At 44.2% G+C, this 15228-nt stretch overlaps 1 protein-coding gene across 1 annotated transcript; it reads right to left on the bottom strand.

Moving 5' to 3' along the window:
- Positions 1-1000: 1000 nt before the first annotated feature.
- KCNJ5 (potassium inwardly-rectifying channel, subfamily J, member 5) lies at positions 1001-12721 on the bottom strand. Its single transcript, XM_009890808.1, has 2 exons — positions 11782-12721; positions 1001-1347 (listed from the first exon to the last, which is right to left on the bottom strand). Exons 1-2 carry the CDS (start codon positions 12719-12721, stop codon positions 1001-1003), a joined length of 1287 nt encoding a protein of 428 aa, XP_009889110.1.
- Positions 12722-15228: the final 2507 nt, after the last annotated feature.

Below are 15228 nucleotides of genomic sequence, written 5' to 3' on the forward strand. Positions count from 1 at the left end.
CACCAACTAACGTGCTTGCACCAGCCTGACCAGACGGCTCCAGTTATGTCCGTGCACATTCCCGTTAGCTATAGGAACATCAGCATCTAAACCTTTCCTTTAAATATGCACTTTACAGAAGAGCAGAGAATTTTGCAAATTGTTACTTACCCACTCTACCTACTCCAGGGACTCTGTCTGAATTTCCAGCACATTTCAAACTCCCAGATTGCTCCTTAATTTGTTTTAAATCATCAAGCAGAACTGAAACTGGGCCATCCAGGCCAGGAAAATACCTTCACTGGGGCAAGATCTAAACTTTCTCTGACCATGGACAGCCTAATAATGTGTCAGAGATTCCATGAAAAGAATACACAAAGATAGCACTTCAGTTTGAGAAGAAAGTCAGAAACAGTGGATAAACATGCTAAAGGTTTGCAGGGAAAGTTGTCCTGTTTATATCAGATGTTTTGCATAACTGTGATCCTGGAGGAAAACACTAAAATCTATTTGTAAAATTCCTGAAGGCAAAACACTTCACTACATACCAGAGAGGGTTTTTTCCTCTTCTTTTAATGTAGCAGTAACAATGTCTACAATACATTGATTCACAAATTAAGTGAAGGTATGAAACCACATTCTTCATACTGAGATGGGACATTCTGGACTTTTACTTTTTAAACACCCTCTCAAGGGGGAAGAGTTCTGAGCCTCCAATGAACATTTTTTGACACAACCAGTGGTGGGAATTTCAATTTTAACAGTGATCATATTTAGTGAGCCTTGTCCATGGAGATGAAAATGCTTTGCAAAGGACTGCAAAGCTCGGAACCTCACTGTACAGATAAAAGGGGAGGGAAACTGAGGCACAGTGCTGTGCAGTGACTGCCAGGATCAAGCAGCAGGCAGCAGAGATCTGGAGATAAATCTCAGCTCTCTGACTCCCAGTCAATTCCCGACTCGCCAGGCCACAGTCTCCCAGTAAGTGTATGTGGGTATCTACTGTCCAGCAGTTCATGTGTTATACAGGCATATCTTCTTTCACCTCTCCTGCTGTCCCATTGGCTCCATTCAATCCTGCCGGCTCCCTGCCGCCTTCTTCCTCCTCCTCTTCTTCTTTTGCTGTCTCTGCTTCTCTGCCTCCGCTCAGGAGGGTGGCACTGGAGAGGTGGCTGAGGAGCTGGCCTTCCCGGCGAGACTCGGCCAGCTCCTTGGCACAGCACACAGGAGTGTTGGTCTCGTACGTGCTGTGGAAGCTGTTATAGTCGACTTCGTAAAAATCCTTCTCCAGGGTGAGGACAGGAGTGAAGCGATGTCCCCACAGCACCTCGGTGTCCATGTAGGAGCTGCGAGCCTGGCAAGTCATCCCTGGGTAGAAACAGAGGGATGTTAAATGCAAAGCTTCCTTACGTGCTCACCCAACCACTTCTTTCATCTAAAAGCACTTTCATGTTATCTCCATACCTGATTGCTCTGGGACACAGAAAAGGTCTTCGCTTAATAAGCCTCACAAAAGCCTCTACCATGAAAAAGCTGAGCACTCACAGGCAAAGGGATGGATTCATCGCCGCATCTTCAGACTGTTTCCCGACCCTTGTGCTTATGGGTTTGAAGTCTGGTACCACTAAGCAGCTTCTCTCTGTCCTCACATTGATCTGTTGAGGTGTTGCTTGCGTGGCTGATACTAACAGCCCTTCTGGTGCATCATGCTAGAATGACATCCAGCCCTGCCGGTGCACCTCAAATCCTGACCCACACAGCCCCTAAGCAGAGTGAACCACTGCCCTGCGCTCCCACTGTGCCTGACCCCATCCCCCTTCGTCTTCAGCGGTAGCAGCAGTTCCCTCCTGCACTTAGGCTAAGACACCCAGACGTATAGCCTGAAAGGTGGAGAGGGCCACAACTCCTAGTGATTTATATGGCCACCTCGCTTTTAAATACCTCCTGAGGGCTCAATCCAACTGTACGGGGTTGGTAGAACCAAAACCCACAACAACACACAGCCAGGCTCATCAGCATATTGAATTCCATGTTATTAATGGATTGTGGATTGAATGAACAGTGGGAAATAGAGAACTGATATTTGTCAAGCTGCTTCTCAGCCCCAAGGATCAGAGTTTATTTGTTTACTTTGAAAGAGATCAAAGAGGAGCTTTGCAGGGCTGGGATAGGCATTAGCACTGGCCTAACTGCAAACGCATTCCCTTGGAATCACCTGCCAATGTCAAGGCTGACTTCTCTTCCAAATATTTGTCTTCTGCTTGTCCTCATCATGTTACGAATTTGGAATTAATTCTGGTGAAATTGGGAAAACCTGACCTCACAAAGTCCTCCCACTGTTCTCTTTTGGAGGGTGAGAGATAGGCCAGACTGGAATACATTCAAAGCGTGCACTTGATCCAGTTCCCGGCCACCACTTCCAAGTCTAACTCACAGAATTCACAGAATTCATGGCCACCACTTCCAAGTCTAACTCCTGCAGCCCAAAGCGCACAAACAGAAACCTGAAGCAATGCATAGGGGGAAAAATATCAGTGTCAGCTGCTTCAGTGAAGAGCATATCATGTATTCTCACCACATGAGCTCAGGGCAATCAGAAAATTCCTTTCCTTAAGAAAAAATAAAAAGCACCTTTGTGAAAAGACGAATATTTTGTTCTCTTAATTGCTACAGTCCATTAAAAGACACCCACGCAAGCAAGCTCTCTGGAAAGCTTCACTTGTCTCTTATTGCTTTCCTTAGTTTAAAGCTATCAGGCCGGGAGTATATTAGTTGCTTTGGGATCCTGAAAGGGGAAAAGAGGGACAGTGACACATGCAACACTGAGAAATTTCCAGTTCTGTATCGCAGCCTGCAAAGCCAATTTTTGCCCCCAAGATCTGCAGGAGTATTTGCTTCTGGGCAGGAACAACAAGTACTGGGTTAGTCATAGTGTGCTGCTTCCTGGGCCGGAAGGAACCGGGAAGTGCAGAGGCTGCTATGAAAAATACAATAATGGAAGAAGAAAATTACCCCAAGTGTTTTTGCCTTTCGGAGAAACTCTATTGAGGTACAGCATCTTTTCAGGAAACCATCAGCTTTTGCTTGACGAGTAAATACCAGCGCAGAGACCACTCCTGACTATACGGTGACACTACAACGTGCAGCATCACCTGCCTGGAGTCCTCAGTCCTCGAGGTGAAGACTGGTTAATCTTCATTCCCTTTTATCAGCTAGCAAAGAGCAGCTCATGGAGTCCTGCTTATTTTGGAGTCCTGCTAATTTTGGAGTCCCGCTACAGTTCTTCTCAGGAGAGCTGTGTCACTGACGCTTATCATACGGTTGACCTCCCTGGGCAAGGGCTTTTACTGCGGGCTGTTCCGAGGTCAGTAACGCAGGGCTAATCCCATTTTCCGATGCTGCCTCATGCTGGGAGGCCAGAATGCTGGACAACCAGCAGCCTGTGCAGGTACGGTAAGGAGACAGTTAAAATAAACTAGCTGGTTTTCCTTTAGACAGAGCTGGTTTTGCACCAGAAATCAGGAAGGTTTCAAGTGCCTCCTCCAAGCTCTGAGGGCTTTGAGAGCGCAGCGAGGAGAGCAGGAGAGGAGATGGTCCAGGCTCGCAGGACTGGGTCCTGTGAACGAACCGGCTGATTCCGACCCTGGCCTTCCAAGTGCTGCACAAAGGCATCACGTAGAAGTCCCCAAGGCCAAGATGGGGTGTCCCTGCTGAATGTGAGGGGCTGAGGCATCCTAAGGGAACTCTATAATCAGGGCCTGAAATAGCTCCTTCCCCGGGGAGAGTACCTGACAGTGAACCTGCACTCCAGAGACACAATCCTCGTTATCTCCTGCTGTAAGGATTCAATTAAGGAAGGAACAATAGAAAGCTTTCAGCAACCAAATACTGCACACTGCCAGCGTCCTGCAGTAGCTGCTTGCTGTAACCCCAGGGGTACACAGAGCCAGCACAATAAGACAACTTGTAATTGCTCCATAATCCCATTCAAATATTCCTTTTTAGCACATGTGCAGTGGTGTTTTAATTGCGTGGGGACATACTGCTTGGCAACTCCTACATTACCCAGTAAACAACAGCATTGTCTCTGCTTCAAATTCCATTAAGTACCTGCTTTGCCGGCTGCCCTGTGCTCTCCAGCCTGGTTAATTAATGCATCTGTAATGTCCCTAGCTAATTATTGCCTCTGTAACTGCAAAAAGATGACAGAAGAGGTGTGGAAACAATAAACCTTACTTTTATTAAGAGCACATGGGTGCAGCTGCTTTCCACTCCCATACAATGTGCGCGGTGCCCTCTGCGCCCGGAATATGGGAGTTTCGGCTTGCGGTGGGGCGGAGGAAGTCGCTGGGCTAAGATCTGTCATACACGGCCTTGGGCTCTCTGCAAAAACCAGCGGCTTTATTACATGAGCCTCGCTTATCCGAGCCCGCGGGACATCCCTGGTGTTGGTTCTGTCCCGTACTCACACCCGTAAGAACCGCACCGGCTTTGCCTCTGCCCTTCTACTTCAGTGCAGGAGCACTGTCTCGTGCAACCCCGAAGCACCGACATTTCGGAGAGCACAAGAAATTGAGGGAAGAGTTCGAACTCTCAGAATTTCTTGCAAAAATAATCGTAGTATTTATGGCCCTGATAAAGGCTGTTAATCCTTTTCTTAAAGTAGATACATTTTGGGTTTAAGTGGCACAGATATGTGGTATAGTTCTAGAGAAGTGGTGTTTGGTGACTTGGGCATTTCATTTCAATAAGCTTCATACCAAAGGAATATCCTCATTCCCCCTTGGTCAGTCTAAGTAGTTAGTTAGTTCAAAACTTAGTTAAAAATAAAGTCATAGAGATTTCTATTTTTCAAGTGTATTGTATTTTCCGGATAGTAAGACCATTAGAAGTTTAATTTTCTCCTAAACAATCTGGTTTAAAAATGAAAAAATATGTTTAATATAAATTCGTACAATCTGTCAGTTGTGGAAAATGTGAAATGATATGTCAAATCTTCAGCTTTCAAGGTTTAGTTACAGCTTTCTCATCTCTTAATTCAGCAGCTTCGCTTTCAGTTGCAAACAAAACTCAATTTTAATTGAAACCAGAAAAATGTTCGTACAAAGTTAGAAGCAGATGCACCATACTTTCAATAAAGCTGGAACCAGTTCCAGGCTTTTCAGAAAGCTGGAGACCAGAGGACTGTCTCCTGGTTTCAAATTCTGCAATAAACATTTCATAGAGTTTTAATGATAATGTCATTATAGCAGAATCTTAAGAAGTGGATTTTTTGTCTGTTGGCTGGAGTCACTACATCACAGGATCAATAACAGAGTTTGTGCGTGTTCCTGTTTAAGGCAGCCATAGATGCCTTCCGAAATGGCCCGTTTCTGGTTTCCAGCAGATGAAAAGATGCAAAATATATTGCTATGTGTATAAAACCAGGTGTTTCATTACATTTGAGAAGAGAGAGAGTCACTGAGGAAAGACTGGTGTGTAAAATAGGTGTCAGGGAACTCTACCAATAAGGCACTTTTCTGTCATCAAAATCAGTTGGGATCAGGCAGCTTACATTTTATCAAAGACAAAGGAATGTTAATACGTGCTGACAAAAAGCGGTTATTTGATGGCTCGCTCGGTGAGGAGCCTGGGTTTTCTGCAGCGTACTCAATGGTTTCTGAATGTTTCACTGCTCGCAACGCCCCTGATTATGCAAGTGGAGCAGACGCGCGCCTGGCTCTGCCGCGCTGCTCGGGAAAACGGCGATTGCTCCTGATTTCCAGGTCTTGTATACCCTCAGGTTACCAGATAAAATCAAATTTCATTATCACAGGCCAAATCTAACTGCATTTGCAGCTGTTTGGTTATCCAGAGATGCACCAGCAGTCTTTCTCCAACTGCTGGAGGACGCATATTTGCGTCAAACATGCTGTCATAGCCAGTACCTTTACCGGCAGTTTAACGGGAGAGGGCAAGGGCACCACAAAGCGTTCTACCAGCCCAAGAAATTGCCACAGGCTTCAATTTGATCACATCAAGAGTAGAGCTGAATCTTTCAGTACGGCTACACGGCCTGAACTTTCTCAGTGGGTAGAGATATCCCAACCCCTGGGGCTGTCAAGACAACATTTTTCATCAGCCTAAAATTAACTCTCCTCATTTAAATGCCACAGTGCTCAGTGATTATCTGCTGGCAAAATGTCATGTGGATGCTGACTGTATGTTTGCCATATTTGCGAGGCTCTCCCTGCAGTTCAGACATAGATATTGCTGGAAGTGATTTCACTTTTCTGTCCTTGTTCTCATATGCTATTGTTTGCAGGGTGACTTTTCCCCTTGTACCGGGTGCACTAAAGCTGCATAATACATACTCCACTCCTTCAGCTGAACTCCACCTACGCTACAAGAATACAGAGAAAGAACTGAGGGACTCAGAGGTATAGTGACAGACTGATGTAAGTTAGGATGGCAAGGAGTAGTTATAAAAATTTTAAGTTCTATCACTCTAATTAAGCTATACGTGTCTTTAGATTAGCATCAGCATTTGGATAGTTATAAAATTTATTAGTCCCTTCGCAATAATTAGACCAAAGAACACTGTAACTTCCAAAAAGTCAATATTCCTCCAACTTGAAAAGGAATATTAGAAGGTAGGAGCATGGTCCTCCAATTATTTGTGCTTGTCTCCTTTAGAGGAGGACATGTCTGGGCTTGATTCACTTTGATTTTTATGCCAGAGGAGAGTAATAGGATTTTAATTTATCTGAATTCTCTCCAGGCATGCAAAAGCTCCTAGGCACTGGAAATGGAAAAAAAAAAAAGAAAAAAAAAAAAGAAAAAAAGAAAGGACCTTAACATTTAAAGATCTTGGATTCAATTGCCATGTCTCTACCAGGCAGAACCTGAGCACCAAGCTCACACCACGTAACTTCAGGCCCCTCCCAAAGGCATTTACAGCGACTGCAGAGGCACCGGAGATGACTAGCCTGCCAACATCTACCTCTGGAGGACAATTCAGCTCATGAAAAGAATGACTTGAGACGTCTCTCTCTTCCCTATAATTATATAAGCAGTTTCTGTAACGGTTCTGCAAGGTCCTTCTTGCAGAAAAGAAAACTTATTTATATGCAAAATGCAAACCAAAACAAGACAACCCAAAGCAGATGATGAATGCATGAAAACTCCATTTAGTAATTTCACCCTTCCTTTGTTCTCCCATGAAAATCATGATTAATTTCAGGATATCTTATGTTGTGACTACGTCTTTTGGTCCTATATTTACAGCCAGGAAATTCGACTATGTCATCTGTAAAGGTGGATAAATTGAGGTGCAAAAAAAGCTGCTGTTTGCCTACACACTCACAGGGACAGGATGAGGTAAATCACTTCTAATCATTAAACCACTTTTTATCACAGACTCGAAGCCAGAAACATATATGCCTATCCTTTCCTAAGAGTTTATTAAAACTTCATTTAGTGACTAGAGTAATCAGGCATCTGGACTGTCTCCTGTGGCTTATTTCATGGAGGTGGGAAAAAGAGGTAATGAAAACCAGGGAGGACCAAGAGTAAAGTAAGAAGCAGTGCTGTCCCTGTGCCCATGCCAATAGCACTGTAGATACAGAATGAGGTTTGCAGGACAGCTACTGATAAACCAGGTTTTGGTTAATTGTCAGTAAATAAAATACAATAATAAATAAATCGGACTCTCCACTGTTCTCTCATTGAACCAGCCAAATTCGTCATCATAACCCAGCTGACTCTGCATGCATGTGGAAGGGGGGTCTGAATCTCCACTGCTCTTCCCTGTTCCAGCAGCCTTGCTCCATACACTACGTTCAGAGTTCAGGATCAGGTGGGTAAGGGCAAGCGGCCTGGCCAACAGCAGCCTAGACCTAGTCTGTCAGCAGGATGGCTCTAGTTTTTTGTTGCCACTGCGGCGAGCAGAAAGGCAGTGAAAGCAAAAACGTATTCACTTTGCAAACAGATTTTCCGCCTTCACTTCCTTCCCTTTTATTGCAGGTCAAATTTGGGCCAGCTGATCTTGACAAGTGTCCCTTTCAGATAAGGCGAAAGAGAATTAATTCCCTAAAGTAATCTCTGTGACCAATTCATTAAGTAGGCACCGTGAGTGATGCTGCTGCTTTCAAGATGCCCACGAAGCAGCACTGGAAGTCAGCACACTTGTCATCTATATTGATTTTGTCTTTACAGCACTCATTTCACTCAGCAATGATCACAACAGATCTGCCGGGAAACTTCGTCTCCCTTTGGCGTTTTTTAACCTGTCCTGGAGTCACAGTGCCTCAGCCACACTAAAATACTGATTGGAAAGCCCCGTGTCAGGAGGCTTTCTGCCGCAGCTGGCTTCGGGGGTTAGTCAGTAGAACAGCTGTGGGTCCCTGGAGAGCTCTCACTAGTATAATACAATGTTTATTTTCTTTTTTGGCAAAATAAAAACATTGCAATGGCTGATATGTTTCTTGTGTGTTGCTATTCTTCAGCGTGCTGTTATTTATCCTTTTAAAAATTCAAGTCAACTTGAAAACAAAAACATGGTTTTAAAACACAATGTTTCACTTTGTAAAAAAAACAACTTGAAGTGTTCAGAAAATTCAAGTCAACTGGAAAACAAAAACAATGTTTTAAACCACAATGTTCAAGCCATTGTTTTGTAAAAAAACCAATGACTTGAAGTGTTTCAACTCTTCAGAATTAATTCTACACTTCTCACTTGAAACTATTTACCCTCTTTGCCTTCCGCTGGCGCAGAATTAAACTTAAATGTCAGGAAGAAGAGTTCCTTGTTTGAGAGGAGACAATACATTACATTTGTAATATGTGTGTGGTTGGTTAAAGCTATTGGAAATAGTTATAAAATTGCTGTCCCAAATTCTCAGTGAAAAATATTCACGCTTTTAGTCAAGACATTACACTTAAATTTCTTTAGTCATTTGTACATTGGCAATCCCCATTTTGACCGGCTTTCAAAATACCTTCTGAAAAAATATAGCTATCTTTTCCCCACCAGTGCAGGATGCATTCACGGAATGATTTGCTGTTGTCTGTAAAGACGGAGTAAGTTTCTGTTAGTTTTTACTCCTGACAGCAACTGGAGAGCTGAGCCACCTCTGAGACAGCACGCAGGACTCGCCTCTTGTGCACCATGAGCAGAGCTGTGTGTGCTGAGCAGTTGTACCTCTGAACACCGCGATGGTGGTTCCTCATCTTTCCTAGGGGTTACTGAGGGAACAAATGGTCTGTTACGTTTTTGTACTGCCCTGAACCTGACCAGGTTGTAATAGTGTCACGATTTAATAGAAGTCATGCTGTAAGTAAGTTATACCATTCCCAAAAGCAGATGGGACTTGAACAATACGATAGGAAGAAAAGAATCTAAAGAATTTGCTTGGAGCGAATTTTAAGGTATGGCAGTGGGGATTAATATCCCCCAAACTGCTTTATCAGTATTACAAAGTGTGAGGACAGAGCAGGAAAGCACAAACGCTGTGTGTCTGCAAGCCACTTTCACTGGGGCAAAATATCCCACCCCCCCAGTGACCACATGTCATTCAGAAACCCACCTCAGCCTCTGAATCAGATAACGGCATCATCTCAGGTCCACTCTGCTCTAAGTTCAATGCAAACTGGCTGTTCTAGCTCCAGTTTTGGAATTTCACAGCCCGTCTTCTGAGACCAGAATAATTCATTTCCACAGATGCCTGCTCCTTAATAACATTATACACTGGCCTGTACAATCCCTCTGGGAGAGGAGCCCATTTGTAAAGCAATATTATTCCTATGCCATGCTTTTAATTTTGAGGTTGTTATTGATAATGACTTCCTCTCATACATATCTAGCAGCGGCTGAGCTTTCATAAGAGGAAGGCAGTGCAGTAGCTGTTCAAACAGAATTTGATAGTGTCACTCTGTGAGGAGGAAAGAGGCTTTGGACAAACAAGGAACTGCATTCTGTGCTCAGATTAGGAGGTTCTAGTATCTAGTAAGTGTTTAGGCTACAAAATAAGCTTCCATTACAAATCTTTGCCTTTGATAGTCTTTTCCACCCACTCCTTTTGCCACATCTCTACAATGCTCTGCTGGGAAAGAATATTTGCCCAGTAATGCCAAATGAATTCCACTTCCGCAACACAGTACTCCAACCTAGGTCCAGTGCAACCTATACATAACCTCCCATCAGCTCTGTTTGCAAGAGTCAGCTATTGCTAATAGCTAATGACTAAAGGGAAATACTGGCAAACTGAATTAGCTCTCTAGAGAGCCATTTTTAAGAGCAAAGGTCTGGGATGCATGCATCTGAGAGGCTATTTGCCCTTAAATCTGGCTGTTAGGAGACTAACAAGGACAAGTCTCAAGAAGGGGACAATACTAATAGTAAGCAAGGGCCAGAACCTGTGAGACAGGGTGTTGATACCACTGAATACTCATGTCAAGCTGAAAACCCTTGCTAGCATTTCAGAGAGAACCCATGCCTCATCTGGATGAAAAAAAATCCAAATACAACAGAAAAAACTTGGATTCACAGGGCCATCTCATAACTAGAATCCTCAAATACCAAAGGGCAAAACTACTTACAAAACTGTTACAAACTGTATAACTGTTACAAAATCTACTTTTGCATCTCTGACTCTTTCTGCGTTTCCCCATCTCTAGATAGCAATTCTCTCCCGAGTGCTGTCCGCAGCCCCATTCCCCTTAAAGGCCCTGATCCAACCACGCATGCTGCCAAGCCCGGGCTCCAGAAGCCTGCCTGAAGGGAGCCTCAGCATCTCAGGGTGCTTAAACACACTTGCTGTGCTAGAAGCACAGCAGACAGAGGCTGCCAGATCCTCCTCAAAGCCTAGAATCCATGAGTTAGCTCCAGGTGGTAAAATGACCCCATGGTGCCCTGTCTTTTAGGTGAGACTGCAGAGTAAAAGCATCCTCCTGCCTAGCCAGACCCCGAGGAGATACACTGCATCCCACCTGCCGAAAGGAGCCAGGAGGTCTCTGTGGCCATCCACTCGCTCAGCTTGAAGGGCACGCCGCCACCTCCCTTTTCTACACTTTGGAAAGCTGAGGCACACAACTTTTCCAGATTTATTATAAACGGACGCAGACTTCTTTCATCGCCTGCCACAAATACACCCATAGGAGGAAACTGGGAATCAGCTGAGTGTATCTCCTAATCTACCCATTACACAGCATTGTTTTAAGCTGTTAAACAGCTGCTGGGTTGCAAGAGTCACAAAAGCAGTTTCTGTATTTTTCCTCTTTGAGCTCCTTTTGAAAATACATGTCCTGCATCACGTGCAAGTCATTCAGTTTCAGCACATGCTGTTTTATGGGATATAGTAATACTTGGGCACTTCCTTCATAGCTTCCATTAAAAAGCAACGCTACAGCAATACCTAAAATAGCACAGTTACAGCCAATTTTTAATACAGAGGAGAAATGGGAAAAGATTTGTGCCATGAATTTTGATCACAGCAACCAGGACCACAAGAGACCTCGGGAATTCTTTTAGTCCATTCCTTTTCTCCCACAGATCAGTTCTAGGTGATTATGGGCAGCTTCTCGACCAACCCCTTCATCTGAACCCTCAACTTACATAAATGTGAAACACTACAACATGAGCTGAAGGACCCACCTTTTAATCGCTAGTTATCTCAGACCACAATATCCCACCTGACTCAGTCCCTAGAGAAGGACAAATCCCAACATGTTCTCAGTCCAGGTGACATTGACAGGAAAATCTTAGTGCACTCCATTTTTCCCCTTTCCCCCTCAAAATTGTGACTGATTTTGACAACTCCTTACCTGTTGCTTCCACCATTCCTTCCAGGATGACCACAATTTCAAACTCCTCCTTCTCCAGTTGGGTGCGGGACATCTCCCAGAAGGGGCTTTTCTCATTGATTTCATGCGAGATGATAAGAGGTGACACCAGGAACAATCTGTCGTCTCCAGTGTCAAATCCCACGTTGATGTCCGTTTGGTTCAAGGGGATAAACTCTCCTTCTTTGGTCTGTTTGGACTTTATCAGTTTGGCTCTAATGGAAGCCTCGACAATGTGGGAATTGCGGAGGTCTCCAACCCGGAACATGAGACAGAGCTTCTCATCCCTCATGGAAATCACTGCGTTGTTAGAAAACATGAGGGTTTCAGCTCTCTTCTTTGGTTGGCTGATCTTGACAAACATGCATCCCACCATGAATGCATTAACGATGGAGCCCAGAATAGCCTGGATCAGAAGCAGTACAATGCCCTCTGGGCACTTCTCCGTTATGACCCGATAGCCATACCCAATTGTTGTCTCAGTCTCGATAGAAAAGAGAAATGCAGAAACAAATCCACTGAGATTTTCAACACAGGGGATCCAGTTCTCATCTTCAAGATGGTCCAGGTCTCCCCGGATATAGGCAATGAGCCACCATATGAACCCAAAAAACAACCAAGTGATGGTATAGACCATAGTGAAGACAAGAAGATTAAAACGCCACTTGAGGTCCACCAGCGTAGTGAAGAGGTCACTAAGATATCGATAGGTTTCTTGGACGTTTCCGTGGTGCACATTGCATTTGCCACTTTTCTCCATGTAACGCTGACGTGGCTTCTTACCTTCTGCTGATATGAGGCGGGTTCGGTCAGTGGCAATGGGGACATCATCCCGAGCCTGTTTGGGAATCTTCTTAGGCTCTCTGGAGGTAACTCCGATGTCCATGTCCTGGTTCATGAAGATCCTAGAATCTCCGGCCATGGCTGGGCTGCAGAACAGCAAAGAAATAAAGTTTAAGACATTGTTGTAAAATTGCCAGATTTTGGTTATAGTAGAAATAAAACATTAGGGTACTGTGTGTTCCGAAACTTGTAACCAGCAGACACAGTGAGGAAGACTATGGACGACCGCAGACACAGTGGGGAAGACTACGGACGACCACCAGAGGACCCTGGATGACCACCAGCGTACCTGAAAGCGCATGCGTCATGGACATTTACATATATTAATGAGTTCTCAGAAATCGTATGAATAGGTTGTTTCTCGGAAATGTGATGAATATGTGTATTTTGATTGTATATAATTTTTGTAGTGGAGCAACTCGGGACGCACACTAGGTGGAGTGATCCCCTGTGCGTCCGGCGCTGTAATAAAGAAGTGCCTGCTTTCTAAACTTAAATTAAGTCTTAGAAAGTTTGTTTCTGCCGATTTACAGTAACAACATGAGGAAAAGAGCTGAGACAAAAAGCCATTTCGTTCTCCTGTCTGAACCATTACGACAGACCAGGACAACAAACATTGCAAATATTAATGCTACACTGACAAACTTTGCCCCATGCTGGTACAGGGCTGGATACGGGCTGATTCTCCATCAGGAAAGCTTTCTGCTGGTCTTTCCTCCCAGTATTGTTTTGGGAAACACTTTGAAAGGCTTCAGCACTTCTCTCACAACAGCCACTTGCTAAATATAATGCTGCATTGAACTGGATGTTAAATACTGATTCATAATACAGAGTCTCTCCAAACATGAACCAGCTGCCGGTCACTTTGCTTAATGCACTATCAGAACCTCAGAAAATATGGTGATGGGCACAGTCTGGGAGTCATGAAACAAGTAAACCTTGTTACAGTTGTGGGTTGGGTTGGGGGGGGGGTTGGCCCTCACATTTTTTTTACACCCAAAATCTGCTTGAGATCACAACTAGCAGCAAAGTAAAGATACGTCGACATATATTTTCAAGAGGGACTGGAGTTTTTGATGCCTCAGGTTTCGGGTGCATATCAAGAGAAACCTTAGAAATTAACAGAAAATGCTGATCACCACAGTCTACCTAAATCTCATATAAATCTAAATTATGCATGAAGCTTTCCCTTGCAGTCAGCAGAGAAATGCACCTTCAGGGGTAATCCAGATTTCAGGTGTGCTGAATCACCTTCTGGAAGTACCCACCTCCTCCACAAATTATTCTGGGAGCCTGGGCTCCAAATGTGAAATAGGCTTTTAATTTAGCATCTTGAATTGCGTGTCTGAAGGTGTGATGAATCTAGGCCTACTGTTAATGAGATATATCTAAACCCACCCCTTTACTTCATCTGACATCAGACAAAAACACCAGACACTTTTAGAAATGTAACAGCTATTAAAAAGCTCACTGTCGACATGCAAAACTATGCTTAACAAGCCACAAATAAATAATACAAAATGATGGCTGCAATGATTTTTGCAGGTTGTAATGTAACATCCTGTTTACCCGGATGATTAGATACTCCTGTAAAAAAAAAACCCACACATGCTCGATTGAAAAATGAGAGTCTTGACTCCGAATGCAGGGCACAGACAAAATCTCTGTGAAAAACTACCTAAGAAGCCTTAGGGATATCAAAGATAGAGTAGCAATATTCTCTATGGCGTTCATTCTCTGCATTGTCCTCTGCAAATCCTATTAAAACCTAACTAAATCTATTACTGCTCCCTCTATCTTTAATCTTCTTATGCGCCTGTGAATGAGAAAAGGTGTAGAGATACAATTAAGAGTATCTTGGGAAAGACAATTTTAAGATTGAGCAAAGTAGCTCCATCTTTTCGGTATTAAAAAGCACAAAGGGTGGGCGGGAAGGAAGCAGAGGCAGGATGAATAAATGAAGCAACAAATTTCCACTTCCATTCTGCTGTAGCCAAGTCTGGTTAACAGCAAAGAATTACTCTTAGCCCTTGTATAAGTCACCATCAATCATTACTCCAATGAAGCAGCCAGAGCCTGTTGCTGGAACCGTACCCGCTGGCTCCGTTCACCAGGGAGCCCAGCCATCTGTCCACAGCACAGTCCCAAAGCTTCTTCGTGCCGGCAAATTTGCCTGGTTTGAAGGGTTTGGGCCAGGGCTGAGCCAGTGCAGCCACAGGAAGGGGTAAATAAAATAGGGATTAATGACGCTGGGATGGTAAGTTAGAAGGAATCAGGCTTGCTGCCCCCACTGCATATGGTCCCGGACGTGGGAGAGAGAACCCCAGCACTGTGCTGTTCCCTTCCTCACACAGCCACATCAAGGATTTTGGCAGAATACTAATCCCTACCTCTATTTCTTTCGCTTCTGAAGGTAGGACTCCCGAGAGCTGGCTCATGGTCCGTTTAGATATATATCTTCAGCCATGTTCTACTACTTGTTGCAAATTCAAACCTCCCGAACCATTGGTGTGGCTCTCTGCTGCCTCATGGCGCGTGTCTATTTACATGCACACAAAGTGTCTGCTAGATGCTGTCAAATTAGAA

The sequence above is a fragment of the Charadrius vociferus genome, unplaced genomic scaffold (assembly GCF_000708025.1).
Source record: "Charadrius vociferus isolate BGI_N301 unplaced genomic scaffold, ASM70802v2 scaffold858, whole genome shotgun sequence".
Lineage (NCBI taxonomy): Eukaryota > Metazoa > Chordata > Aves > Charadriiformes > Charadriidae > Charadrius > Charadrius vociferus.